Here is a 27,794-nt window from a genome sequence, read left to right as displayed (position 1 = left end):
GCTGTACATTATAGAGTGTTGGCCTCTACCCACTAGATGCCCCTTGCATCCCCTCCTCAGCTGAGACAACCAAAATGTCTCCAGACACTGTCAAATGTCCCCTGGGGCAGAGTTACTAGATTTAGCAACGAGAAATTCAGGATGCCCAGTAAAATTTGCGCTTCAGATAAACAATGAAAAATATTTTAAGTATGCCCCATGCAATATTTGGGACATACTTATACTAAAGAATCATTCCACTTTTTATCTGAAATTCAAATCTAACTGAGAATCCTGTATTTTATTAAATGATCCCTCCTGATGAACAACATCTTTTGGTGGGAACAAGATCCCCAGGATACACTGCAAGGAGCCCACTCCCTACATCAGATTTTTTTAAGTGTTATAATAGTGAAAATGTGTTTTTCCCTCCAGTGCTTCTATTTATTTACATGTAACCAACAGTTTGTCTTCTGTTTCATATCTTTTTTAACTGTGAAACCCCACTGTGAAGTATCTTGCAAATAAGTTGTACAAATGTTTTTATCAAAAAAAAACTCTGATTGATAAAACACTGAGTTAATGCCCTCAAGATAGCAGATAATGGAGCCAGGGGGTTCCAGAAAGCTCTTTCTTGTAGCATCTATAGAACAAGAAGATAACTCTACAATGCAATTTTTTAAAAGCAATTCTTTGTAATTCTAAATAATATCCTTCTACATCATTTTCTGCTTGATGCAAGGTTAAAACCTAGAGATACTTCACTACAACCTGCCCCTAGCCTACCGGCCCAGAATCCCTTGGCAAAAAGGTACAGGTGAGTTTCACCTGCTGGCTTGGAATGACCCCATGCTGGGCTTCCTGTGGCCATTGGGATTACCATCTTTAGAAATAATCCATTCTCGAATTAATTCTAAAAACTGGTTAGGCATTTAGAAAGATAGCAAATTGGATACCTCCCTCTGTGCTCATTCCAAAATAAATTCCGGATGTATCAAATATCTTAAGCATAGAAATGAAACCATAATAGTACTAGGGAAAAAATACAGGATAACTTAGAATTTCAGAAAGGGAAAAGTCTTTTTGTGTTACTTTCTGGACAAGATCCAGGAGCTGTTGAAAAAAACAAAAGATTGAGAGATTTAACTACATTAAGAATGTATAACTCTGCACGGCCAACAGAAAAAAAAGGAAGGCAGCAAACTCTGGGAATAATATAAGCAACATAAAATAGAGAACTAATTTTTCCATTACATAAAGAGGCCCTCACAAATCAATAAAGGGAAAAAATAGAAAACTAGGCTTGAAAAAAAATGAAGAGTTCCCAGAAAAATATAAATGGCTTTTAAACACATGAAAGAGTGATCAACCTCTCACAGATACAAATTAAAACCATACTTTTAAACCTCTTTGTATCTATCAGATGGGCAAAGATCAAAGTGTTTAATAGCATGCTGGCGGTAAGAGTAGGAGGAAACAAAGACGGTGTTCTTGGGAACACATGCGCTGGTGCTCACCTGCGGGAGGCATTTTGGTAGCATGCATTCAAATTTTAAATTTTGAACTGTTTGGATATTTTTTATCATGTGTATGCATTCACTTTTCAAAATGAAGTGCTTAAAATTTTTTAATAAAAAATGCCCAATTGTGCTTAAGGAAATTTACCTTATGGAAACAACCAGAGACAGGTGCTAAAATTTATATCATACAGTAGACTATTTTATAGCCATTAAAAATCATATTCATAAAGTATGATTTAGGTCATAAGGAAATGATCATGATACATCATTAAGTGAAAAAACTTAGGTATAAAATTAGGTACAAAATGGTGTGATCTTGATTTTTTAAAACAGACACAGAGAGAAATGCCTGTGAGATAGGAAGGCTATTTCCCAAATGTTAGCAGCCATGTTCTCGGGGTTGTGGGTTTGCAGGTAATTGGTAGTCCTTTTTTATACTTTGTATAAATTCCACATCTCCTATGAAAAGACATTAATTTTATAATAAAGAGCATTAAATTTTATGTGAAAAAAGAGAAAATTCCACTGGCTTACTAATATTTAATGTAAAATAAATTCCCACTAAGATGAATACCAAGTTCCCTAGACTCTCCATGAAGCTTAGGGTCTGCCTTTATTAAATGAAAATGCTGGGTTCTAGTGGGGGACTGTTTGGGCGCCAGCCTCACCTTGGTAAAAGACTCAGGCATTGCAGAGAGAGGGCCGTGTCTCAGTCCCAGGGGATTCACAAGAGGATGGGGGAAGGGGAGGACAGAGGTGCTGGCCCCATGATATTACCTGGAACTCTTCCCCACATGTTTTGGCTAAAACCACTAAAAACTATTCCCAGAAGAAAGCTAGAATAGCTCCTCCAAGTCCAACAAATCTTCAAAGCCCACCACACCCAGGCAGGCCTCCCTGATAACACCTCCTCTGCTTTCTTAGGACAGTGTGGCACCACTCCTCAGGTCCCCCATTATTTACTGTACTATAAAAATGTTTTACTTTATCAATAACAGCTACCATTTATTTCACAACACACACTAATGCTAAACACTTTATATTCATTAGTCTGTTCAACCTTCACAACAACCCTAGGACGAAGCCTCTATAAGTTGTATAGTTGAGCAAACTGATGCCCAGAGGGATCCAGTTACTCACTCAGAATCTTACAGACAGTAATGGCGGCACCAGGACTCAAACTTAGTTCAGTTATTTCAAAGACCATCATCTCAACCATGATGAAATGCTGAACTCTTTTATGATGTGCTTCTCAGAATCAGAGACTTTTGCTTCTGGGCAGACCCTGCCAACTATTCACACCTCCTCCTGACCACAGCCACTGAATATTGCCTTGGGAAACTCTCAGCCCACATCACATGCATTTCTCATACTGTCATTCAAGGTGTCCCACCCTTCCTGGCCACATGACTTCAGCTAAGCCAATCATGTTCATTCACTGGAGTCTCCAAAGGGTGATGTAGAGAGGCCCCCTGATTCTTGTAACTGGACTCCCCATCCTCAGAGCTGAACCTACGGACCTCATATTCTCCATAAAATTCCTGGTTTTGCTTGAGTTAGCCAGAGTTTGCTCAATTTAGTTTGCAACCTAACCATACCTGAAAGTAAAAGTTCAAAAGTAAAAGACAAAAATTATCAACAAAATAAAAATTTAGCAAACCAAATTCAGCAACATGTGACCAAGTGGCATTTAACCAGGAGTGCAAGTTTGGGTTAACACAGAAACATCAATCAATGCAATACACCATATTAATAGAATAATGGATAAAAACCATATGATCATCTCAACAGAGGCAGAAAAAGCATTGGGAAAAAATCCAATACCCTTTTATTAACAAACCAGAAATATTAATAAACTGGAAAACCCACAGCTAGCATCATACTTAATGGTGAAAAACAAAACGCTTTTCTCCTAAGATCAGAAACACAACAAGGATGTCTGCTCTTGCCACTTCTATTCAACATTGCACTAGAGTCTCTACTCAGGGCAATTAAAAGAGAAAAAGAAATAAAACACAGACAGAAATAAAAGGAAGATTTTCCAGATTGGAGAACAAGAAGTAAAATTTTCTGTATTCACAGACGACATTATCTTATATATAGAAAATCCTAAAGAGTCTACAAAAAATTTTAAAAAATATGAGTTCAGCATATTTGCAGGATACAAGGTCAATGTACTAAAATCCATTGTATTTCTACACACTTGCAATAAACAATCCAAAAATAAAATTAAGAAAACATTCCATATCAAAAAGTATAAAATACTTTAGAATAAATTTAACAACAATGCAAGACTCATATACTTAAAACTACAAAAATATCATTGAAAACAGTTAAAGAGGGCCTGAATAAATGGAAAGATGTCTGATGTTCATGAACGTACTATTGTTAATAAGGCAGGATTCCTCAAATTGATCTGTAGTATCCCTACCAAAAATTTCAGATGACTTTTTTGCAGAAATTGACAAGGTGAGCCTAAAAATATATATGGAAATGCCAAAACAGACAAAAACAGACAAAATAGACTAAACCATCTTGAAAAAGAACGATCACACTTCCCAATTTCAAAACGTACTATACAGCTACAGTAATCTACAGTTACTGACATAAAAACATAAAAACCTGTGGCCTGGGCCGGCTGGGTCCCCAACCCCAACATCCCCACCCCACCACCGACCAGGTCCCAGCACCCAACCAGTACCACTACCGCCCGGGCCAGGCCACATCCCCTAGCCCCACTTCCCCAGCTCACCTCCGCCCCATCCCCCGTCACTGTCTCCCCACCCCCAGCCAGGCCTGGTCCCCAACTGGACCCCCAAGACCGGTCTGCTTTTCCTCACACGGAAGTTTCTGCCCCCACACTCTACCCCATTAAGTCCTAAACTACAGTCCCTGCAAACCAAGCTGACCCCTCATGCCTCACCCCAGGTCCCCCCACCGTCCAGAGATGATCCCCTTCTCCCGGGATTACCCCCTACACCTCAGCCGGATCCCCCCAACTCCAGGCGCCCCTCACCCAGGGAGGGCCACCTCACTCCTCAGCTGGGTCACTTCCACTCCCAGCGGCCTCTCACCCCTCAGCCTATCCCCCGTCACCGCAGGATTCCCCCCTCACTCCCAGTGCACCCCTACCCAGGGATGACCCCCTCACCCTGCCAGGGGCAGGATGGTCTGGACCTGGTCACCATGGCGACAGCCGCCAGATGGGGATCTCATGCAGTGTGCGGGCACACAGCCCTGTGTCCTGTGTCTAAGGCTCCTGGGAGCAGCGCGGGGGGGGGGGGGGGGCAGTTCCAATTCCCACCAGGGCGCCCTGCCTACCCAGGGCCTTATCTGAGCAAGCAGCTCAGGGTGGTCCTGGGCTGCACCCTGCTCACCAGTGGGCCTTGGGTGGTTTGATGGCCCGGATGGTGAACCGGACACCAAAGGCGGAGGCCCTGCGCACACGGACCTGCGAGGAGGAGGGTACGGCGATGCTGGGGATGGACAGCAGGCAGCGGCAGCGGCAGCGGTGGGGGCTAGGGGCGGCCCTGCTAAAGGCAATCAAGTTGCTCCCATCACCCCCATGGCCTGGCCTGGGGGAGGCCCTCTTCTGCTCCAGCATCATGGACCGCACTCCTCCCTGTCAGCCTCCTCCTGGGAGGCGGGCAGGGTGGGGTCAGTGGGGTTTGCAGTGGCCATGGTGGAATTGAGGCTGCCCCTTGAGAGCGCGGGGATTTGATCCCATTTCCCGCTGTCACTGTCACCGCCCCGGCACACTGACTGCACCATGCCCGCCTCCCAGGAGCAGACTGACCTGTAACTTGTGACCTGAGGACGTGGGGCAGCAGAGGCCGCCCCCAGGACAGGACGCGGGGGAGATGGGAGCAAATCGACAGGCTCCCAGGGGCAGACCCCTCTGCCCGCTGCCGTCGATGCCGCCGCCCCCGCACCCCGACAGCACCACGTCGCCTCCCAGAAGCAGGCTGGCCGCGAGTTGTGCACCCCCCGAACATAGGGGAGCACAGGCCACCCCAGTCCAGGCCGCGGGGGAATAGGGAACAAACCCAGGGGCTCACACGCGGAAGCACCCATCCCACCGCGGCGGCTCCGTGACCGCACCGCACCCGCCTGCCGGGAGCAGGCCCTGACCCGAGGGCCGGTCGGAGGTGCTCCGGGGCCGTCCGGCGCCCTCCCACCTCCCGGGGCTGCACCCGCTTTTCCAAACCTGGGTATAAGCGGCGACGACGAAGACGCGGGGTTCTAGAATTACTAATGTGGGGGCTGGGGGGGTGGGGCACCACTAGCCAGGGCGGCGGCCCGGACCCGCCTCAGGGTCCTACCGGGCCGCGAGGACCGGGCCTCACCTCCGCAGCCCTCCCTGTGCGCCTCCCCAACGGTACAGCCCAGGCCTCACCCGCCGGCTCCCCGACCTGCGCGCCCGCACCAGCGCCCCGTTACCTGCTCAGAGACGGCAGCGGAGGCGACGGCACGCGGCGGCCCAGACCCCGGGCCGCGTTCCTCCTCCAGGAGCTGGTCCAGGAGCAACCGGCTTCGGCGGACGTCCGACACGCTCTGGGCGATTCCCGCGTCTGCGCAGCTGTGCGTCCGCGCGCATGCGCGCCACACTTCCTGCCTGCGCGTCCTTCCTCCCGCCCGCAGCGCCCCTCCTCCCGCCCGCAGCAGGGTGCTTGGCAGTGGCTCCTGCTGTAAGGGAAGTAGGGACTATAGTAAATGCATTACATTTTATTTCTGTTATATGAAATGGAGTGGAATAATTACAAGTAAAATAACATTTGTTACATAAATGAATGTGATCAAGATATTCATTTGTATTAGAAAAACACACCACTTAGAGAATTTTTTTTTCGTATTTCAACATGATGTAGCATTTTACAAAATTTTGAAAAGAATTTTCTTAAAACGAGAATTGACTATCAGATCATTTAAATACTGTTTTTCAATGTGAAATTGAATTAATTTTTATAAAATTGTTTGTGAGATTGTATGAAAACTTAGCTTCCTAGTAGCTTTATAAAGAGTAGAAAGGATGAAGTATTTATACTTCTTTGGTGAGCTGAGTACATAGAATTTTTGTATCGCCAATTTCATTTAGACTTTTTTACTTTAATTTTAGGATTTTGATGTAGTTTTAATATGTCACTTAACATGTACATGGCGTTTTGTTCTTCATTGGCTCTTTTGACTAGAGAAAAAAATTAAAATTTTATTCATTCATGGATTGATCCTAATTTGTCTGTAATGTTATTGTATCACAGATGTTTTCTAAACAGTGATATAGCCTAAAATCTATATTACAATAATTTTATAAAAATAATGTAAAGTGACAGACTGATTTCACACAATAGAAACAAACTTTAGTATCACACAGTTTTAAAAAGTGTCTTTTTAAGTGTACACTAAAATTGTATTTTATTTCTTTATAGTCAAACAAAAGATCTCTGAATGAAGATTCAGAGATTTCTTGGGTTTTGTCTAAATTTAAATTGCCCTCTACTGTCAAAAACATGTACTGCTGACAAAGAGAAAATTTGACAAGTATGAAATCAAAATCTAGACAGTGAGCGATGGAAGAGAACCAGGAGCGGTAATGGCACTCTGCCCTGGGGCAATTCAGTCTGTAATGTTCTATCAGTAAATAGATGCACTCTCATTTCAAGTTAAAAGTTACTTAAAATTATTTGTAAGTTTATAAACTGTTGCTTCATTGCTTCTTTTCTTTTTCCTTAGCTTTGGTTTTAAAACTGACATTTCACTTTGGTGTCATTTACATTTTACTATAATGATCTGAACGGTGCGTATTATGACTGTCAGGATAAAAGTTAAAACTACCCATACCCTGATATTTTTATTTCACTCTTGAGGAATATTGTTGAGAAGGCTTTTCCCCCATATTTTTCAAAATCAGGACATTTTAATTTTAACTAGGAATTATATGTACTTAAAATGAAAAATATTCATCATTATGCTGAAAGAATAAAGTTAAGTAATCAGTTGATACAGTGTGGGGGAAAAAATCAACCAGACTTAAAAATATCATGCAAACAAGTAAGTGGTTGCCTATTTAGTTCAGTCTTAAAGAAGGTATTTAAACATTAAGAAGACAGTTGTAAGCGTGCTCTGTGTGTTTAAGTGTAAGCTTGGTACAATCTTTCAATTAAACTCAGTGGACCCCCCCCCCAACCAATTTTTGCCATAAGAAATTCAGGCTAGTCAATAATGGTAAGTTGTATTTTATAATGTCCTACAAAGCTGTGAAACTTGAGGTTAGTGACAGACGTAAGTTAACAATTTTCGAAATGGTTACTGACATGTTTTATTAAAGCACTGGATGGTATATTTTAATAAGATAATATTTTGATTGAATTTTAACTTTTTGTAATAAAATCAAAAATTCAAAGTGAAATTAAAGAGCCACTGATGTAACTAAGGGATAGGAAAGCTCACAAGTTGTCAAGTGTCCAGCACGTGTAACAGGTCTTGGCTAACTAGCTCCATGAAATACTTGGTCTATATTTCAAGCAAGAACAAACTAGAAATATAAATAATAAGTACACTATTTGGAAACAAATTGCATAGGTAATATTAATCCTAAATCCCATAAAGATGTGCCCACATTTAAAAAAAAAGATCTAATGCTATGGTATCCTAAATGACCAACTAAACAATGCTTCTCTTTCTGTTGCTTTTTAGAATCAACTCTTCTCTTCTGAATTCACTTTAAGATAGTCTAATTTCTAATTAATCTAATCTAATTAATAATAGATCCTTGTTTTCTGGTGTAAGTACCATTCATTATTACAAGTCAGTTTAAGAAAAGTTTAAATCAAGGGGTTTGATACCCTCTGGCCAATGATGAGCTCAGGTAGGCCCATGGAATTCTTTCTTCTAACAAAAGGAATTTTGAACTAAATGTTACAAGATAGAAAAAAAATTGGCTCCCTGAAGAGATTACTTTTTATTTCCTATTACATGGAACCTGGGATCCACTCTTTTTACTGTCCTTTTTTGGGGGGCTGGTTGTCCAACTGTCTCCTAGTTTCTGTGGGCTGCCCAATGTGCTGATAAATTCTGTTTCTCTGTAAGCTAGCCAGTCATTTGCTTTTGTTGGCTGCCAAATAAATCTAATTGACACAATGCATGCCTTTCTCAGTGATCAGCTCATAGACTCATAGGTGATATTTACAGGAAGCTCACAGACTTCAGTTCATGACAGGGAAGCTTCGCTGAGTAAGGGCCGTGGCTGAAACCACAGGGTGTGTGTGCTCATTTCTCTTCCTTAGAACTAATACTGAGCACACTGTTTGGATACAAAAATAAAAATGATGTGTGTAATGGAGATAAAGCCATTTTAGAAAATGAAGTGTTACGACAAATTGATTTATTTGTAGTATATGTGGGACTCTAATGTTCTACAGATTAGTGCAAGAAATGCCTTCCCTAAAGGGAGTGAAATCGAGTGTGTTTAAATAGGGGAGAGAGCATGCCTAGATTCTGCATGTTTATGTATCTGCAAAAATAAACTATCTTTTTACACCTTGATAAGATGTACAATGAAACCCTTCTCTTCTTCTTATGAGAATTGTTACAGATAGAAGAAAGTATGAATTGTGGAAAGTTGCCTTTCTTTAATACATCAATAGTAACAAAATATGTCACAATCACTTAATAAAGGGATTATGGTAAACTTTCTACATTCCTGGGAATCAGCAGAAAAATCTCAAGGGACAGATCTTAAATCTTCTTCCTCAGTGTTAACCTGGACCACAGCTCAGGAAACATCTCTGAGGGTGCAAGACTGTTATTAGAAGCATGTTTAGGAATCTCTGTTTTTCAAAAACCACTTCTGCAGAAAACAACCAGGTAGTTACCAGGCATTTCTGGAAACCATATGTAACTGAGGAGATTCAACTCATTAGAAATATGATAAATTATAAATGGTAAAGGCTGAAAGGGGCAAGTTGTGGGGGAAATATAAATTAAAAATGGATGCTACAAAAATGAGAAACTCATAACTGGAAAGGAGATAACTGCCATGAATTACAAAAAGAATAAACACAAAATTGTAAAAGAAGACATCTAAATCATTAATAGTGGGAAAGGAAAGCAAGGAAAGCCACTGTGGAAAACAGTATGGAGATTCCTCAAAAGACTAGGAACAGACTTACCATATGACCCAGGAATCCAGCTCCTGGGCATGTATCCAGAAGGAACCCTACTTCAAAATGACACCTGCACCCCAATGTTCATAGCAGCACTATTTACAATGGCCAAAACATGGAAACAGCCTAAATGTCCATCAACGGATGACTGGATAAAGAAGAAGTGGTATATTTATACAATGGAATACTATTCAGCCACAAAAACTGACAACATAACGCCATTTGCAGCAACATGGATGTTCCCGGAAAATGTCACTCTAAGTGAAGTAAGCCAGAAAGAGAAAGAAAAATACCACATGAAATCACTCTTATGTGAAATCTAAAAAAAAACAAAAACAAAAACAAAACATAAATACAAAACAGAAACAGACTCATAGACATAGAATCCAAACTTGTGGTTGCCAAGGGGGCGGGGGGTAGGAAGGGTCAGACTGGGATTTTAAAAATGCAGAATAGATAAACAAGATTATACTGTATGGCACAGGGGAAAATATACAAGATCTTGTGGTAGCTCATAGCAAAAAAAAAAGTGACAATGAATATATACATCTTCACATATAACTGAAAAATTGTGGTCTACACTAGAATTTGACACAACACTGTAAAATAACTATTATCATTAAAAAAACGCAAAAAAAAAAAGAAGAAAACAACAGATGTGAGCAACACTTCAGACAAAATTAGCAGAAGGAAGGAAATAAAAAAGGTTAAAGTAGAAATAAATGATATCGGGAACAGACAGAACAATAGAAAAAAATATAAAACTAAGAGTTGGTTCTTTTAAAAGATAAACCAAATTGACAAACATTTAGCTAGACTAATTTTAAAAAGACACAAATCAATTAAATTTTACTTTTAAAAATAATTTATTTTTTTTAAATGGAGGTCTGGGGATGGAAACCAGGACACCGTGCGTGCTAAGCATGCACTCTGCCACTGAGCTATTACCTGCCCTCCAGATCAATAAAGTTTTAAATGAAAGAGGAGACACTACAATTGATACCACAGGAATATAAATAATCACAAGAGACTATTATGAAAAACTATACGGCAACAAACTGAACAACCGAGATAAAATGGGTCAATTTCTAGAAACATACAACATATAAAGAGTGAATCCCAGAGAAATAGAAAATTTGAACAATTACGAGTAAGGAGATTGAATCAGTAATTAGTAACCGCCCAACATAGAGAATCTCAGGATGAGATTGCTTCACTGGTGAATTCTACTAATCCTTGTTAAACTCTTCCAAAAACTCAGAGTGGAGTCAACACCCCTAAACTCATTTCACAAGGCCTCATTGGCCTAATACCATGGCCAGATGTGGACACTACAAAAAAGGAAAACAACAAGCCAATATCCTTGATGAATGTGGACGTAAAAATTCTTAAATGCTAGCAGACCGAATTCAGCAGCAAATTAAAAGAACCGTACACCATCATTAAATAGAATTTATCCGTGGGATGCAAGAATGTTTCAATATATGCAAATTAATAAATGATAAATCACATCAACAGAATAAAAATACAATTCATATGATCATCTCAATAGATGCAGAAGTATTTGACAAAACTGAGTATCTATGATAATAATGCTCAACAAATTAGGTATAGAAGGAAAGTATCTGGGTGTAGCTGGGGGGAAATCCTCACTTACAATTCAAAATAATAAGTTTGTACCCACACAGATTTGGGGGCAGAGTGTGTACCATGTGAGTGGGTGAAAAATTCCAAGACAAAAATGTAAGTTAAAGTTGTCCAAGTCAGTACAGCACTCCTGGAAACCTGGCCAAACTAAACGTAAACTCTCTCTGGGGAAAGTAGCTTAATCCTAGGAATCTAATCATTCCTAGAGCTACACCTCCAAGCACCATGAGGGTACGAAGTCACTGAACACACAAATAAACAAGCCGCCATAAACTATCCAAACCTGCAAAGATGACTGATATTGGAATGCTGTTACAGTATATAAAATTAGTATATTTCATTTATTTTTAAAAACAGCAAAGGGGATTTAAAGTATAGAGAAGGAACAAGAGAGCAGATTCCCCACAAAGTAACTACTAGATTAGCATCTGATTTCTCAACAGCAACAATGAAAGCCAGAGACAAAAAATACTATCTTCAACAGAATAAGAGACAATAACTCAACTTTAGCCAGTGAAATGATTCTTAAAAAATGAGAGTGAAATAAAGACATTTTCAAACAAATAAAACTGAAGGAGTTTGCTATTACTAGATCCTGTTTCTGGATAAGAAATGGCTACAAACTCAGTGGCTGAAAAGAAAACATGTGTTGTCTCACGGTTTCTATGGATCAGGAGTCTGGGTACAGGTTAGCTGGGTCCTCTGCTCAGGATCTCACCAGGCTGAAATCCAGGTGTCGTTCAGGGCTGCAATCTCACCTGGGCTCCTAGTCCTCTTCCAAGCTCACTGGTTATTGACAAAATTCTGCTCCTTGCAACCGCAGAACTGAAGCCTCAACTGCTAGAGGCCCCGTGGCTGCTCCACAATGGGGCAGTGTGCTTCTTCAAGGTGAACAGGAGACTCTCCGACTTCTGAGAAAGCCTGAACCCTTTTAAAGGGCTCACCTGATTAGGTCCGGTCCACCCGAAATACCCTTCCCTTTGATTAACTCAAAGCCAATTGGTTTCTTGAGTCTTTACCTGGTCAACCTATCTAAAATTTCAACCCCAGCCCCTCATCACGGCACTCCCTCTTTCCTTTCTTGCTTCTTTTGTGTCCATAGCACTCACGCCTATGGAATTTTATGACATATTTGTGTTTATTATGTCTCTCACTCCGCTAGAATGTACACCCCTTGACTTCATGGATACTTGTCTATTTTATCCATCACTGTAGGACAGTAACATATAGAACAATGTCTTGATCAGCTGACACGCCACAAACACATATATACATTTATTTATTTATTTAAAGAATTGTTGGATATTTTATTGTGGGTCAAGAGCACAGATTCATCTTTTTGTTACAACTGCTGCTTTTTTAAAATTACAGAAGTATAGTCAATTACAATGTGTCAATTTCTGGTGTACAGCATAATGTCCCAATCATGTATATATATTTGTTTTCATGTTCTTTTCCATTAAAGGTTATTACAAGATATTGAATATAGTTCCCTGTGCTATACAGAAGAAATTTGTTTGTTACCCATTTTTATATATAGTGGTTATCATTTGCAAATCTCAAACTCCCAAATTTATCCCTTCCCACCCCCTTCCTCCCACGTCCGTAACCCTAAGCTTGTTTAATATGTCTTCGAGTCTGTTTCTGTTATGTAGATGAGTTCATTAGTGTCCCCTTTTTTCTTTTTTTTAGATTCCACATATGAGTGATATCATATGGTATTCTTCTTTCTCTTTCTGGCTTACTTCACTTAGAATGATGATCTCCAGGTTCATCCATGTTGCTGCAAATGGCTTATTGATTTAATGAATAAATTAATGAATGACACAAACCTTGGAAAGCTTTGAGGAACTCAAATACAGAAAAATGTAACTGAAAGAGGTGAAGAAAACTGTAGTAGACATGAAAAAATATTGTTCATTCACACACACACACACACACAGAGCCAAATGGTTCTGGCTCTCACTACATCAGCAAACCCCTTTACCAGATACATAACATAATCGCAGGAGTGAACTGCCATCATGTTCAGGAGTCTCTGCACACTCAGGAGGAGATTATGGAGAATGTGCACACAAGGGGGTGGGGACCCTGGGAGCCACCTAGAAGTCTGTCTACCACGAATCCTCATCAAAGGAACTTCTAAAGCATATACTTCAAGATAGAAGGAAAATAATCCCAGCTGTAAGATCTGAGACACAAAAAAGAAGAGCGAGCAGAGGAAATATGAAACACATGGGTCAGTCGACGCAAATATCAGCTACTGAGAATAACAAAATACCTGATTTGTGAAATTAATGAAATAGTAAAATTAAACTACTGGGTTACAAAAGTATACAAATTCAAAGGGAATGATTAATGTTGAAGAATTCTAAGATCTATGTATTGTTTAAAAGAAAAATAAAGATACTGATTAAAGATACTGTTTAAATTAAACACACATACAATAAAGAACAGAAATAGACTGTATACTTTCAAAACAAGAGGGAAGTTTAAAATGGAAAAATTACTGCACTGCACCGTAAGATGCTCCTAACCAGCCTTCTCTTCTTCACTCAGGGTCAGACTTGTCTCACAGTCTGGTGGGTCTCCCAGCTTCTTCCCCATTTTCCCTCACAGCTATTTCCCCTGTCAAGTTTCTTGTACATATTTCATCCTCAATTAATTGACATTTGCTTCTCATATGATGTCCCTGGATGAACACAGACCCCCAATTCATTTTATAAAATGAATATATCCATGACAGCAAAACCAGACAATGGCAATATAAGTAAGGGAAAGGGCAGTAAAGGCCAGTCTCATTTATGAACGCAGTAAAAAGTTCCAAACCAAAACACGAGGATACTAAATTTAGCAATGTATATGAAAGTAATACTCTGACCAAGTTGGTTTAAAAGCAAGTTTGGCTTAATACTAGAAAACCAATTAAGGTCTGGGAAAAGAAACAAGATTCATAATAATTGAAAGGGAAGAAAGAAATCTGTTATTATCCCTAGATGGTGTGATGTTCTATGTGGAAAAACCAAAAGAATCTACAGACAACTTATTAGAATTAGATAACTTTATTAAAGTTGTTTTATATATGATTAATACATGAATTTTAAAATACCACTTGCAATAGCATTAAAAGCAAGGTGCCTGGAATTATAGTAAGACTTATGCACGATCTTTATGGATAAAGTTATTCAAAATTTTATGAAGATATTAGTCAGATTTAAATAGATATAAGTACACCTTGTTCATGTTTAGGGCAACTCATTATCATAAAAACGTCAATCCTGCCAAGCAGATGTAGCAAAATCCCTAAAGGATATGTTTCTGTGAAATTTGAAAAGCTGATTCCAAAATTTATGTTGATGAGGGGGAGGGTACAGCTCAGTGGCAGAAAGCATGCTTAGCATGCACGACATCCTAGGTTCAATCCCCAGCACCACCATTAAAACAAAACAAAGCAAAACAAAAACCTGTTGATGAACAAAGTCCCCAGAAAAGAAGCAGTGGGCTCTCACTCTGAGAATTCACCTGTCTTATCACATGACTCAACATCCAGGAGCAGCTGGTTTGATAGAAAGATGGAACCATTACCGGGGCAGTTACCGTTCCAGCTGGGAGACAACATCCTGTGCAGCTGGGGTGCTGTCCTGCAGCCGTGTGGTATATGCCTTCGTCCAGAGGACACTATGTGGTGCTGCCTCCCCCAAAGCCAGGAACCCTAATAGACCACCGGAAGGACCTTTACTCCCCCGTCACCACAACACGGGGCTCGGTAGGTTTGGAGATCCTAGTGCCCAAGAGATGAACACTTCCATCTGAGAACTGACTATGAAGTAGAAGCTGGAGCTGTCCCCAGGCTAAGCTGAGCTCTCATGTGTGGAGCCAACAGGAAGAGGAAGTGGCGATTACACTGAACAAGGTGATTGATTGTTCCTTGGAACTGACAAGCAGAAGGCAAAATCCGAGTGAGGGCTGGGAGTCATGGGGAAAGTGGCGAGTCAGGGCAGGGGTCACAGAGGTCAGTCCATCTTGTCTAGATCTGTTAGTCGGGCTGAAGTATCCCAGAGGCTTTGGGCCACGTGAAGATCTCGAGCAGCTTTAGGGGCAAGAGTTATCACACAGGAACTGCTAAAATGTTTTCCAGAAATGCCATCTAGCTCCTTTGCCAAGCTCAGGTAGAGCACTGGGACTGCACCCTGTTTGCTGTTCTGCGGAGACACGGGGGTGGGGGAGGAGGAGGAGGAATAAAAGCCAGGCAGGTTGTTGCCTGAAGGGACACACTGCGCAGCAGACCCCCTGCCCCAACCCCTTCAGGCAGAGCCAGCTCCTCCCCACCCACCTTAAAGAAGCTGAGGAGCCAGAAGACGAAACGATATAACCAAGAGAAATTCTTCATGATTTCCGCGTACACAACGCCAGGGTCCCCAGAGTTCACAGTCACACCTGTGAGAGGGAGAGACAACCGTAGTGGAAAGCACAGTGAGAGGAGGAAAGGGTTAAACATGGCTCTAGGATGTGCAAAGAGGGGAGGGCCCTACCAGCCCTGCCCAGTGGAGGTGACCAGAGATTCGAGGTGGTGCCTGAAGTCAGGGTTCTGTAACTCACATGAATGGCGATATCCGAGCCAGGAAGCAGACTCAAGTATTTTAAAGTGCGGGGTGAACTTTGGGGGGAACACGATGGATGGTGTTGGTACTGGAAAACACTGGGAGGAGAGGGAGTTGTGGGTGATGAGAGTTGGAAAAAGGGTTGAAGGGGAGACGTGAAGATGGGGTTGAGAGAAATAGAGGGCGCACAGATGACAAAGGGTGGAGGTTAACAGCTGGCTCGGGGGACACTGGGAATATTTCATGGTCAGAACATGCGATGAGATGTGAAGGACTGGGAGGAAGCCCTGGGAGTGGAGGAGCAGGGGCTGCCAGAGGCAATTACCTGTCCCTTGAAGTCTCTGGGCAAGCTCCCCAGTGAATGAGGCCAAAAGCAGTTTGCTGCAGTCATAGTTCTGGTTGAAGGTCAAAGGTCTACCAGTCCCTGTCAGGTGCTCCTCGTCAATGTACCCTTTCTCTTTCCTGAAGGAAGACACGTTGACCACTCGGGCTGCCCCCGCCCGTTGTAGGGCCCCTGGGAGGAGAGAGGGCCACACACTCTCAGGGCAAGGCCGGGAGTTCGCGCCCACGCCCGCCCCCCGGCCTGCTTCTCCATGAGCCCCCGGGGGAGCGCGGCCCCCCGGCAGGCGCCCAGGTGAGGCGCGGGGGAGCTGGGTGTGACCGAGGCTGCGTTTCCGTTCCAGCTGCTTCCCTCACGCTTTTCCTCTTGCTTTATTTTACTTTGTCTTTTGTTTTGTTTAGGGGTTTTGTTTTTTGTGGGGTTTTTTTTCTTGTTGTTGCTCTTTTGTCTAAAATAAAAGTGGGGTTTTGCCTTGCTTTTCTTCCACCTGCCAGCTGGAGGTAATGTAATTGACCCTGGTTCGTATTTTTATCTCACTGAGGGCTAAGATGGGGAAGGAGAGACAGGAAACTCTGTGAAAGCTGTCTTTCACACATTGATACATTCAGTCACTTACTTACTCACCGCAGGACTATCCATTAGGCCGCTGGACTATGGCAGACACAAGCTACCTGCTAAGGACACATGGGTGCTAAGTTTAGGGGAAAAGAAATGTATGCAAAGATACTTGGAAAAGTGAGGCTTTAAAAATTTTTTTTAAACTACCTTCAAAAAAAAGGGCAAGTATAATTATTATTAAAAGAACAAGTTAAATCGTAAAAAAAGAAAAAGAAAAAGAATACCTAACTCTACTTTTAAAAAAAAGTCTGGATTATATAAAGTATGAAAATACTAGCTGTCACGTATGAGTTTGCTTGTTGTTTCAAAATGCTAAAACTATCTTGAGCCTACATTTAAAGGAAGAATCACAAATGAAAAGTTGAGCACGAGGTATCTAGCCAAAACTTGTTGGAGAGAAAATTATTCTTAAAGAGGACAATGAACCCCAAACTTGCAGACACAGTGACAGGGGCTCACAGCCGAGCTGGAGGCTGATCTTCATGCAGCAGCGTCAGTGCAGGAACAGAGACGGGCACAGGGGCGAAGGGAGCCCTGGAAATGGGGGCAGCTGGGGAGGCAGAGGGGTCAGGGCAGAGCCCACAGCACAAGCGGTTTCTGTGCTGAGTGTTGGCAGCTGAGCTAAAGCTACTCTACCTTAAAGGGATGGGAAAGGATATTCCAGATAAAGGAAAAGAGATGTGCAAAAGCGCAGCCAGAATTAAAAAAGTGTGGTCCAAGAGATACAGATTGGCAGGCGGGTGACAAGAGTGTAGGTTTGGGAAAGGCAACGGTGAGGCTCAGTCTGCAGAGGGACTTGTAAGTGGAGAGAAGCAGCTTAGTTTTTATATCTATAAAGCGTAGACTACCTTCAAAGGACCTGAAGCAAGACAGTGGTATGATGAACGGTGATTTAGCGGCAGAAGGGAAGACAGGAGAGAATTCAGTTTAACGAACTATTACTAAGCAAGGCACAGACTGGCTGTTGTAGCATTTTACACTTTTTGGAAAGGGGAAAAAAACATTTACACTTGCAAATGCATAGAGTTCGACCCTGCTCTTTCTGCACTTTCCAGGTGGGGTTATTTAATTGCCCGCTAAAGGGAACATGAGACCCTGGCACCAGCAGCTGCCCCCCAGGAGGGGGATGGGGAGCTGCTTTTCAAGGAGAGAAGGAGATGTTTTTTTTCTTTAGTTTCTTCCTTCTTTTCTTTTCTTTTTTTTTTCTGTATATCCTTTTGTATACTTTCATGCTTTCGATTTTGTACTTTGGACCTGTATTACCTGGCCAAAAATTAATTTGCTTTTTAAGAGGTCATTAGACCATCTAATAGTTAGGGAGGATGTGCCTGCCACCCACCCCGACCTCCCAAGGAAGAACGTCCTTAATCCTAGCAGCCTAGTGAACTCAGAAAGCTTTTGTTGAGATGAGTGACTCCTGGTCAGGCTAGTACTCAACCTGGGGGACGGGGAGGCGGCCTGCATAGATCTTACACCTTCTTGCTGCTTGTATTTGGGGCTGACTGATTCCATTACCAGCCTCCTAATCCTGGCTGGTGCCAAGTGGGTTCCCCTGCTGTGTCCAGCAAAAGTGTACTGGGGCATCGTTCAGCAAGCATCTGGGGACCACAGGACACGGTAAGCCACGGAAATGCCAGAGGAATGAAGACACAGGGGCAGCACAGAAGATAAGCACCCAACCTTCCTTACCTTGGAGCAGATTTGTGAGCAGAAAGGGTCCAGTGTAGCTGGTGGCAAAGGTGACATCGAGGCCCTCTGGGGTACGTGTTGTGGGTAATCCTGGGAGGAGATGAAAACATAGGTGGTGGGTGGTGGAATGACAACCTTGAGGGAGATGATGTCTGGGGAGGATGTATGGGGGTTCAGTAGAAAAGCCACAGGAGCATGTATGTGCCAAGATCAGGGCAGTGAAGTGTGAAGCTACAACTTAAGGTAGGCTTTTTAGGACAGTGTCCGAATGAAGAGTGTTTGCACAGGATATACAGGTTAGGCTTGGAAGTGCCTGTTCCGGGGTCCCTGAGCCAGAAAGGAGGCTCCTGAAATGCATTTAGCGGAAGTAAGTCAAGACACACACCGCAGACTGCAGCATTGTTAACCAGTAGGTGTATCTCTGGATGCTCGCGCAGAAGCCACTGAGCAAAGCTCCGGATGGAGGCCATCGAGCTCACGTCCACCTCACCAAGCAGGAGCTGGTTGCTCTGTGAGGCTGCTCGTATCTGGGCCAGGGCTTGCTGTCCACGCTCATGGCTGCAGCAGGCCAGGATCATATGCACCCCGCAGTGGGCCAGCTCCTGGGACACGCTCTTCCCGACGCCTGTGGGAGGGCAGCTTCAGAGAAGGCTGGTCCAGGGAGTGCGGAGAGGGCAGCGGAGCAAGGGGAGAGACAAGGGTCTGAGAGTGGGTGCTCATCCTCCTCTCTGCCCCCCCTGTTGGGGCTGTTGGAGGCTGTGGCCCATGTGAGGTGACAGGGCAGGATGAGCACTCACCGCTGTTGGCCCCAGTCACCACTGCCGTCTTCCCGGTCAGGTCTGTGGAGCAGTGCTGGAGGTCCCAGAGATAACACCAGATACACACACTTAGTCTAAGCAGGAGGACCACCGTGAGGAGGACGGAGCCGGGACCCCAGACTGGGGTGCTGAGTAGAAACCACAGTGACATAGCAGAGAATGCTGGCCTGTCAGTGGAAGTGTTGCCCACATAGAGGGTGGGGAGGGACTAGCCAAAGCTAAATAGGGACTAAGCAAGAGGTTGGTGTGGAGCAGACACAAAATTTAAGGAGGCATTCCCTCTTGGATGTGTTGAAGCTCCCGTTTGAACCTGAGAGTGAGTTCCTCCTTTAATTGTTTTTCCAAGTGACCTGGTTGCCTCACTCCAATGCTGGCCCATGTCTAAGATCAAGAGAGCCAGGACTACCCTGAGCCCTGCATAGGCTCAGATTTGTCTCCACATAAAACTTGGATTTGTGCTCTAAGGTGAACTGACAGAGACCCAGGGACTGGAAATCAAATTCCTCATGTCTTGAATCACTCTGTGCGTAAGCAGGGCCATCCCTTCCTCCCCTACTGGAATGAGACTCGATGAATTCTCCAAACTGAGGCAGACCCCGACTCGCAACTCTTACGTCTGCTCCTTTGTGGACAGACAGATGGCTCTCCAGACTGCCTCTGCTGGGGAGTCACCTTGGCCCTAAAGCGGGGTCTCCTAAGGGTGGTAATGCACTTATTCCCGGAGTCAGCGTTCTATCTTCTAGGCCTGCAGGACAACTGCTCCTCTCCAGTTCCGCGAGAACACACACTTGGAAGAAACTGACGGACACGGGGCCAATTCTTAAAGCAACTCAGGTGTTTATTTCTGGCAGGCAGACAGAAGGCAGGCGGGATTCTCACTGCCTGAGGTTCAGGGCCCAGGATGGGGCGGGTGCTTGGAGGGGAGTGATGATATTTGGGGACCTGACTTTTTTGTTAGCTGTGCCACCGTCACCTGGGGATCTGGGGCACCCGTGTGGATGGGACGAGAGGTGCTGCCCTCTTTGTCCTCCTGTTGAGCTTCAGCACAGCTAAGCAGCTCCTGGGTGGTGGGTTCCACGTGCGCACACCAGGAGCCATCTTCGGCGCTTTCGGCAGCAACGTGGGCTTCCTCACCACCTGGGACTTGGCCTTGAGGACTCCAGGAGCAGGGTGAGGCCCCTTCTGAAGATCCTGGCTCTCCTGATCCTTGGGGTCCAGGCCCTGCGGGAGTACGCGGGTGCGGCCCGCCCACAGCTCACCCAGCAACTCGGCCTCCCCCTCCCAGCCGCTGGGCCACTTGGCACCTGGCCATAGTCTGGATCTGGGGCTGCGGGCCACGGGGGGATGGGGGGTGGGGTGGGGGTGGGGCACAGATGCGTGGCGAGAAAGCAGAGGCCGGGACTGGGGAAGGGCGGCTTCGAACAGAAGCCTGGGGACGGTAGGCCTAGGTTTAAAGTAGGGAATTGGAGGCTGGGGCTGGGACGCAACTCTCAGATGGGAACCCCAGGCGGGAAAGGGAAACAAACTGACGGCAAGACGCGGGCACAGGAGACAGAGGAACTAAGGTTGGGGCAGTCCAGAGAGGCGCTGAAGAGAACAGAGACGCGGCGGGGGCGGGAGGTGGGAAGGAGCTGGGGGCGGGGCTTAGTTTGCCTTGGTTCTACTTCCTTTCCACCAAGCAGGGCTCGCACCGCAGGGGCACGGCTCCAGGAGCCCAGGTGTCAATCAGGGAAGGTGAGGGTTCCTCGTCCTCCGCCCACGTGGGGTCCTCTGCCAGGTGGGGTTCTCCCTCATCCTGGGGCACAAATCTCATCTGGACCACATGGAGTATGGTCTCCCGTGCCCTGTTCACTGCGTACGGAATGCACTGCGGAGGCGAGAGAGGGTCTCAGTCCAGCAGGCAGGGGTCAGGGAGAGAGGAGATGGGTCTGGAGGACGCGGATCCAGCCCCACCTGCCGTTCCAGGTAGGATTTGCAGGCGGCATCCATGACACGGTCCACCAGCTCCTCCACGATGTCGCCCACCACCTCCTCACCCTCCTCGCGAGCTCTCAGCTTTGCCACCTCCTCCTCAGTGAGCCCAGGCACGACTTCTGCCTGCGACACCGGAACCGCAGGCAACAGCGCCTTTTCCGCTTTGGATCCGGGGTCACTCTGTCGTCGGGGTAGGGCCTGCCTCTCCTGCCTCTGTGGGAAAGGAACAAGCAAATCAGGGCGAGAAACCCAAGAGTGGAGAAGGAGGAAGCTTCCTCAAGTTGTCTAATAGGAAGGAAAAACCTTCTGAAAGGGACAATTTACTAAGAGCCTACTATGGGACACACGCTTTTTGGATGTGTGACCTAGCTAATTCAATTTTCCTAACAGCTCACTAAGCCCATTTTACAGACAAAGAAACTGAAATTCGACAGAAGTTAACCTACGTTTGCTTGAGATAATCTCTGGGTGAGAGAGAACTACCTAAGCATAAAAGTCATGTAAGAAATAACAAAGAAATGGGTAGAAAATTGTATTCATACAGGTCAAATATTCCTTTACTTACTTTTTAAAAAATTCCTATTTACAAGCTGGTAATAGTAATTACCATTTACTGCCACTTAAAGCCTATCAGTCACATACATGGATTCAATTGCTACACTTTTTAGAGTATGTACTAAAATACTAGAGTATTTTATCCCCATTTACAGAATTTTCCCGGGACCAAAGAGCAAGGAAATAGTGCAGTCGTAATTCATACGCAGGCAGGTCTGACTCCAGAGCTTAACTTTATCCTGCTTCCTAAACAAACAAAAAAGTTTCCAACAAATACTGAAAAGGATAAATATCCCCGAAATACACTAAAAATGCACATAAAATTTTTTAAAAATCGTAAGACCCCCAAGAATAATAAGCAAAGGACATATTTCAGAAAAGTGGAACTGTGGATGACAACATTTGAAAAGATGTGCAACTTCCAAAAATATCAATTCGTTTTATAGATATACCAAAAAGCATATTCTGAAGTGAAAATAAAAATATATTCTCTAAAATATTTCCTGTAATGTCATTTATAATAGCAGAATATTGAAAACATAGGTCTAAGAAAAAGAACGGATGGCTAATTGTGTGCAAGGTATGTGACGGAACATTATCCCATGATTAGAGGTAACCTTTAGGAAGAATTTACAATAGCATAGGAAAATACTTACGATACGTTAAATGAAAGAAACAGGGTATAAAATTACGTCAGGTATGATCTCAGAGACGTAAATCAATAGGTGTTGAGAAAAGGAAAAACCCAAAATTTTAACAGTGGGAAAAAAATAACTGTAATGATGGATATGCTTCTTTCCTACACCCCTCTCCATTTTATAAGGTTTCTACAATGATTTTGTATCCTTTTATAATCAAGAAAAATCCACTGAGAAGGAAAAACAAAAAAACTAGTCCCCCCAAAATCCATTAACGACCCAGGAATTTACTAGCAGATTCTTAGGCGCCTTCTCACTTCCCCACAACAGTTTCCCTGAACCTAAGTCCTTCCAAAAAGTCACCTCCCAACAAAATCTTCCCAAACCTTTGCCTCCCCACCCCTAGCCTTATTGCCTCATACATGGTGTTCGCCCAAATCATTCTCCTTCAACTTGTGTTCCCTAAACCTCACACTGAACTCAAAACTCCTTAAGCCTCACTGCCCCTCTGCTAGTGAGAGCAGCGCTGGTGGCAAGCCCAGGGAACGGCCCACAACTCAGTCCTGGCTTGGCCAGAGCAGGGCAGGTAGGTCTGGGAGAAGAGAATCGGTTAGCCTTCCCTTCCCAGCCTCTCATGTGGCACCCGTGATACGGACTGTACCTAGACGTGGCCTGACCACAGGGGGCAGAAACATTGTTGCACAAATGCTCTTCAAACCTGTTTCTTACTTTAAACTGTCTTGACTTTTAAACAATTTGACTTTCAAGGGTAGCCTCATTGTTATTTAGTCCATTTTTTCCTCCTGAAATCTCAAAATGGCTCATTCATCTAGCAACACCTCTCCCCAGGGCCTGACCAATTCTGGTTATTCCATTTAAGTTGGTAACTCAATGTAAGAGACTTATTACACGCATTAGCAGTTCCCAAAGTCACTTCTTGTTCTTGGGCTCTGCACCGCCCACTGAAACCCTTTCCCCCAGCTTCCCAGTGTGACCGTGCGTCTGTGTGGGCGCGGCGCAGGTGGAGTTTTCCGCGCCAGCTCACACACGCGGCTTCCCTGACCATCCTGAGCGCCCGCGTGGTGGGCGGGCGCCGGGTGGCTCCGAGCTGGCCGACGGATCGGGACGCGGATCTGAACGGGCTGTCCCCGCTCTGGCGCACCCTCCGCTGAGCTTAGGCTCACCGAGCCTTTGTCCGCCATCGCCACAGCCGCAGCTCAGACCCCGCAGCTGCAGGGCTTCCTACTCCCTCCGCGGCCGCCCCGGTCTAAAGGGCACCCCGGTCTAACGGCCGCCCCGTCTAACGGTCGCCCCGGCAGCCGCGCCGCGAGCCGCACTTCCGGGTTGCTGGCCCCACCCAGCGGCCGTGCGTGCGTGCGTGCGTCGTCTCTATGGTAGCGGCGGTGTCAGAGAGACACGCTTCTAAAGACAGGAAGCCGATTTGGGGCGGATGGTGGGAACTCTTAGCTGGCCTGGGGTCTTCGGGGAGCCGAGCGGAGGGAGGTAGGGCCTGGGGGCTACCTCGCTTCATCCCACCTCGGCTTGGGCTCTTTGGGCCACTGGGGCCTGTGCAATCGCCTTTCCTCCTCCGGGATTCCCCGCATCGCTTCGTGACTCAGCCTTGGGGTTCCCCTTACCTGCTCCATGATACCCTCCCGGCACCACGTGACCCCCCCATCCCATCATGACCCAGACTCAGGGGTCTCTCCCAGTGCCTCATAACAGCGCCTCCAACCCCCACAGGAATCTCCGCCGTCGTCTGTTTCCCGTGAGCCTGGTGATTCGGGCGTCTGTCCCCTGGGATGTTCCGCCGGGAGCGCGCCATTCCACTTCGAGGCTCGGCGGCCGCCCTGTGCAACAACCTCAGTGTGCTGCAGCAGCGCAACCTCACACATTTTGGCTTAGTCCATGGACCCGGCGCCCAGCTTCTCAGCGCTGCTCCTGAGGGGGTGCCCTTGGCCCAGCGCCAGCTCCACGCTAAGGAGGGCGCTGGCGTGAGCTCCCCATTTATCACCCAGGTGAGCCATGGAGTTGGGAGCGGTGCTGCTGAAACCAGCCCTCACCCAGCCCTTCCTCTCCAAACCCCGAGGAAGAGGCCTTGTCTAGCCGTCTGAATTCCTGTTCTGACCACTTCTCCCTGCTCTGACTCACCGCCCTCCAGGTCCACTGGTTTGTCCTCCCTTACCGAGTATTGCTGGTACTCACTTCACATTGAGGAATACAGGTAAGAAGAGGACCTTCCTGCCCTCCCCAACTAGAGTCTTCTCACCTTCTCCCCAAGGCCCCTAGACCTTTCCCCCATTTACCTCTAAGCATTTCGAAACTTTTCATGTGCTTAGCCCCCTCCTCCTTGTTTCTCATCTTCTCTCCTTCCCTGTTTTTCAGTTCTCAGGTGCCATCTCCAATATCTGCCCCTTTACTAGTTGCATGTCCTTGGGTAATTTAATTGACTTCTCAGAGCCTCAGTGTCCTCCTCTGTGAAATGGGGATAAAAGTATTGCCGACCCTCCAGGGTGGTTTTGAGGATTAATTGGGCTAAGGCTAACATGAGTACGCGGAGTAGTCAGCACAGAGCTCAGCAAAGGTCAGCTGAGTTGTGACCCCATCCTCACCCCGTCTTCTAGATGTACAAGTCTGATGGCTCCGTCATGGTCTATTGACACGCCCTGGACTCTGGAGATGCCTCTCTAGGTGCCTGTGGGACTGCGTGGGGCAGGGGTAGGGAGTGTTTGCGGGGATGGGGAGATGCTATTTCTAATAGTTTTCCCCTCTCATACTTAGTACAGGCTGTGTTTGCCCGAGGAATTGCTGCCAGTGGTCACTTCATCTGTGTGGGTGAGGGGGCCGAGGGCAGGGCATTGTGGGGTGCTGGGGCATAGGGGTGTGTGCTTTGGCCAGGAAGATGCTGATCTGAGGAAACTGGAGGGTTAGAGGGAAGGGTGGGAGTGAAGGGGGGTCTGAAGACTCCAAAAAGCCGTGGAGGGGTTTAGAGGGGCAGGGTGGGATAGGATAAGGGTGGTGAATATAGGGGCAAGGCTGGTTGGAGCAATGAGAGGTGGGTTTGTTACTAAGGTCTCTGGAATGGAGGAAGTGCTGAGTGTGGGGGCTGGGGACCTGGGAGGATCAGGAAGCCATCAGTGGAGCACTGCTTCTGCAGGAGCGTGGTCAGGCCGGGTACTGGTGTTTGACATCCCAGCCAAGGGTCCCCACATCGTACTAAGTGAAGAGCTGGCTGGACACCAGACACACCAGTCACAGACATTGCCACCGAGCCCGCCCAGGGCCAGGTAAGTGGATTTCGCCTACCTGTTCCAGTGAGTCTGGGGGCCTTCCCCGCCTTGGGAGGCAGGAGACCTGGGTTCAAGCAGCTGGATGACTTTAGGCATATCGCTAGACTCTCCTAGGCTTCAGCAACCTCAGATCCAGTGACAGCTCCAGGGCTGCTTTCCATTTACATGGCATTCAGTTGTTTTCTAACACTTTACAGTGCTGGTGTGAACTGAAGAGTTGGGGCAGATAGTTTCTGAGATGCTTTCCAGCTCTGACATGTGTAGCTTCCTTCTCTGAACCTGGGCGAGTCCTGCCTCTTCAGGCCACCCCCAGTGCCACCTCAGGAAGCCACCCCCCTATTCCAGCTCCCACTGGTCTCCCTCAGCTGAGCCTTGAATTGATACTGCCCTCAGAGACAAGTCCTGTCTCCCCAGCTGGGTCTTAAGCGTCTTGGGAACAGGGTATGTATCTTCTAATTTGCATCCTGCGCTGCACCTGCCACAGAGCTGGGCCCGTGGGCTGTGTCTGCTGCTTGGGGTTAGGGGCTCTCGGGACGCCCAGAGTCTAGTCGTGACTCTGAGTGCCTCACTGCAAGACCTCCAGAAGGTCATGACACTGTGGCCTGTTTCATCATCCATCCAGTGAGGACGATTATATCCCCTCTCCTAACGCCTGGCGTGTGTGTTTGGTCCAGGGTGGGGAGTAAGACTCTCTAGGGAATACAAGGAAAGTGTTTTATGCTTCTGGAGGGGAGCCTCCAGCTGCCAGCGAGGGCTCCACACCTTGCCCTTTCCCCGGAGAGGCAAAGATGCGAATTCTGCCTCCCTTCCCCTCCTGCCCCGTGTACAGGACCCAGCAGGGGAGAAAGGGAAGGGCTGATCCTGCCTTTCCCCTCAGGACTGCGTGGCTGACATGGTGACAGCTGATGACTCAGGCTTGCTGTGTGTCTGGCGGTCAGGGCCTGAATTCAAATTACTGACCCGAATTCCAGGATTCGGGTAGGTGAGGCAGAAGGGGGCTGAGGCCTTCCTGAGGTAGCTTCAGGGTGGGAGTGGGCCCGGGTCTGGGAAATCAAAGAGGGGTATCACCCTTGCAGGGTCCCGTGCCCTTCCATGCAGCTGTGGCAGGGGACCATAGCCCCAGGCTATGGGGACGGGCAGGTGCGTCTGTACGAAGCCAGTACAGGAACTCTGCACGTCCAGATCAACGCGCACGCCCGGGCCGTCTGTGCCCTGGACCTGGCTCCCGACGTGGGCAAGGTCAGTCTCCTCCATCCCTCTATAACCTTGTTCCTGGTGCTGGAATATTCAGAGGAAGTCCACAGGCTTATCTCTGCCACTCAGTGTAGCCCCCTCTCCGGGCGCCTGGGTTGGGTGCAGCCTGTATCAGTCACCTGTCAGCGTGTTCCGACTCCCACTGGTCCTCCCTGTGTTTTTTTTTTTTTTTTTTTTTTATAGCTACTCTCTGCGGCTGAAGACACCTTTGTACACATCTGGAAGCTGAGCAGAAGCCCAGAGAGTGGCTACATTGAGGTGTGTGTTGTGAGAGGAGCGGAGTGCGGGCCCAAGCGTGAGGCCGCAGGCCCTGAGCAGCCCTCCTCTCCCCTAGGTGGAACACTGTCATGGTGCGTGTGTGCCGGACACCCAGGTGTGTGGTGCCCGATTCTGTGACCCCTCGGGCAGCTCCTTTGCTGTGACTGGCTATGACCTCGCTGAGATCCTGAGATTCAGCAGCATGCGAGAGAGCAGCAGCCCTCCTTCCCCCCTGTGGTATTACTTATAAAGTTCCCCCCCCCCCAGCCCGTGTCTTGACTCCTCAGCATCACAGCATACTCACGTCCAGGTGAACCGAGCTCCAGGGTTGGGGGACGGGACGGGTCCCGACCAAGCCGAGAGGCAGCCGTCCAGAAGCAGGTGGAGGCTGCTGTTAAATAGCTTTAATGGCTGACGCGGGGTCACGAGGGCGGGACGTTCCCTCCCGGGG

General features: G+C 46.3%; 3 protein-coding genes and 1 pseudogene across 4 annotated transcripts in view; 1 reads left to right on the top strand and 3 right to left on the bottom strand.

Annotated features, from left to right (window-relative positions):
* Positions 1-6,069, bottom strand: part of LOC105075822 (actin, cytoplasmic 1-like) — a 79,610-nt gene extending 73,541 nt beyond the window's left edge. The window contains exon 1 of one of the 2 annotated variants that reach the window (XM_074341326.1): positions 5,940-6,069. The gene's annotated coding sequence lies outside the window, so the exon portion shown is untranslated. The remainder of the gene's footprint in view (positions 1-5,939) is intronic. The other variant, XM_074341328.1, reaches the window with a different exon arrangement.
* An 8,320-nt stretch (positions 6,070-14,389) lies between these two features.
* LOC141573413 (retinol dehydrogenase 12-like) lies at positions 14,390-19,525 on the bottom strand. Its single transcript, XM_074341510.1, has 6 exons — positions 19,354-19,525; positions 18,942-19,181; positions 18,557-18,646; positions 16,235-16,423; positions 15,642-15,745; positions 14,390-15,510 (listed from the first exon to the last, which is right to left on the bottom strand). Exons 1-6 carry the CDS (start codon positions 19,523-19,525, stop codon positions 15,322-15,324), a joined length of 984 nt encoding a protein of 327 aa, XP_074197611.1. The 3' UTR covers positions 14,390-15,321.
* Positions 19,526-20,191: 666 nt separating this feature from the next.
* LOC105075761 (uncharacterized protein C2orf81 homolog) lies at positions 20,192-23,894 on the bottom strand. Its single transcript, XM_074341323.1, is given in 6 exon segments — positions 20,192-20,442; positions 20,445-20,745; positions 20,748-21,035; positions 21,038-21,241; positions 21,328-21,561; positions 23,726-23,894. Coding segments are annotated over 6 exon segments (1,224 nt in total). The 5' UTR covers positions 23,744-23,894; the 3' UTR covers positions 20,192-20,263.
* Positions 23,895-23,897: 3 nt separating this feature from the next.
* On the top strand, positions 23,898-27,609 carry LOC105075824 (WD repeat-containing protein 54-like; annotated as a pseudogene).
* Positions 27,610-27,794: the final 185 nt, after the last annotated feature.

The sequence above is a fragment of the Camelus bactrianus genome, chromosome 15, assembly GCF_048773025.1.
Source record: "Camelus bactrianus isolate YW-2024 breed Bactrian camel chromosome 15, ASM4877302v1, whole genome shotgun sequence".
Classification (NCBI taxonomy): Eukaryota; Metazoa; Chordata; class Mammalia; order Artiodactyla; family Camelidae; genus Camelus; species Camelus bactrianus.
This window is presented reverse-complemented; position numbering and strand designations above follow the sequence as displayed.

Excerpts from the sequence above, each read along its gene's own strand:
- LOC141573413 (XM_074341510.1), bottom strand. The coding sequence starts at position 19,525 with ATGTCACTGTGGTTTCTACTCAGCACCCCAGTCTGGGGTCCCGGCTCC. Across the intron at positions 19,182-19,353 it reads GGTGACTGGGGCCAACAGCG|GCGTCGGGAAGAGCGTGTCC; the intron begins GTGAGTGCTCAT and ends GCCCTCCCACAG. Across the intron at positions 18,647-18,941 it reads TAACAATGCTGCAGTCTGCG|GATTACCCACAACACGTACC; the intron begins GTGTGTGTCTTG and ends ATCTCCTCCCAG.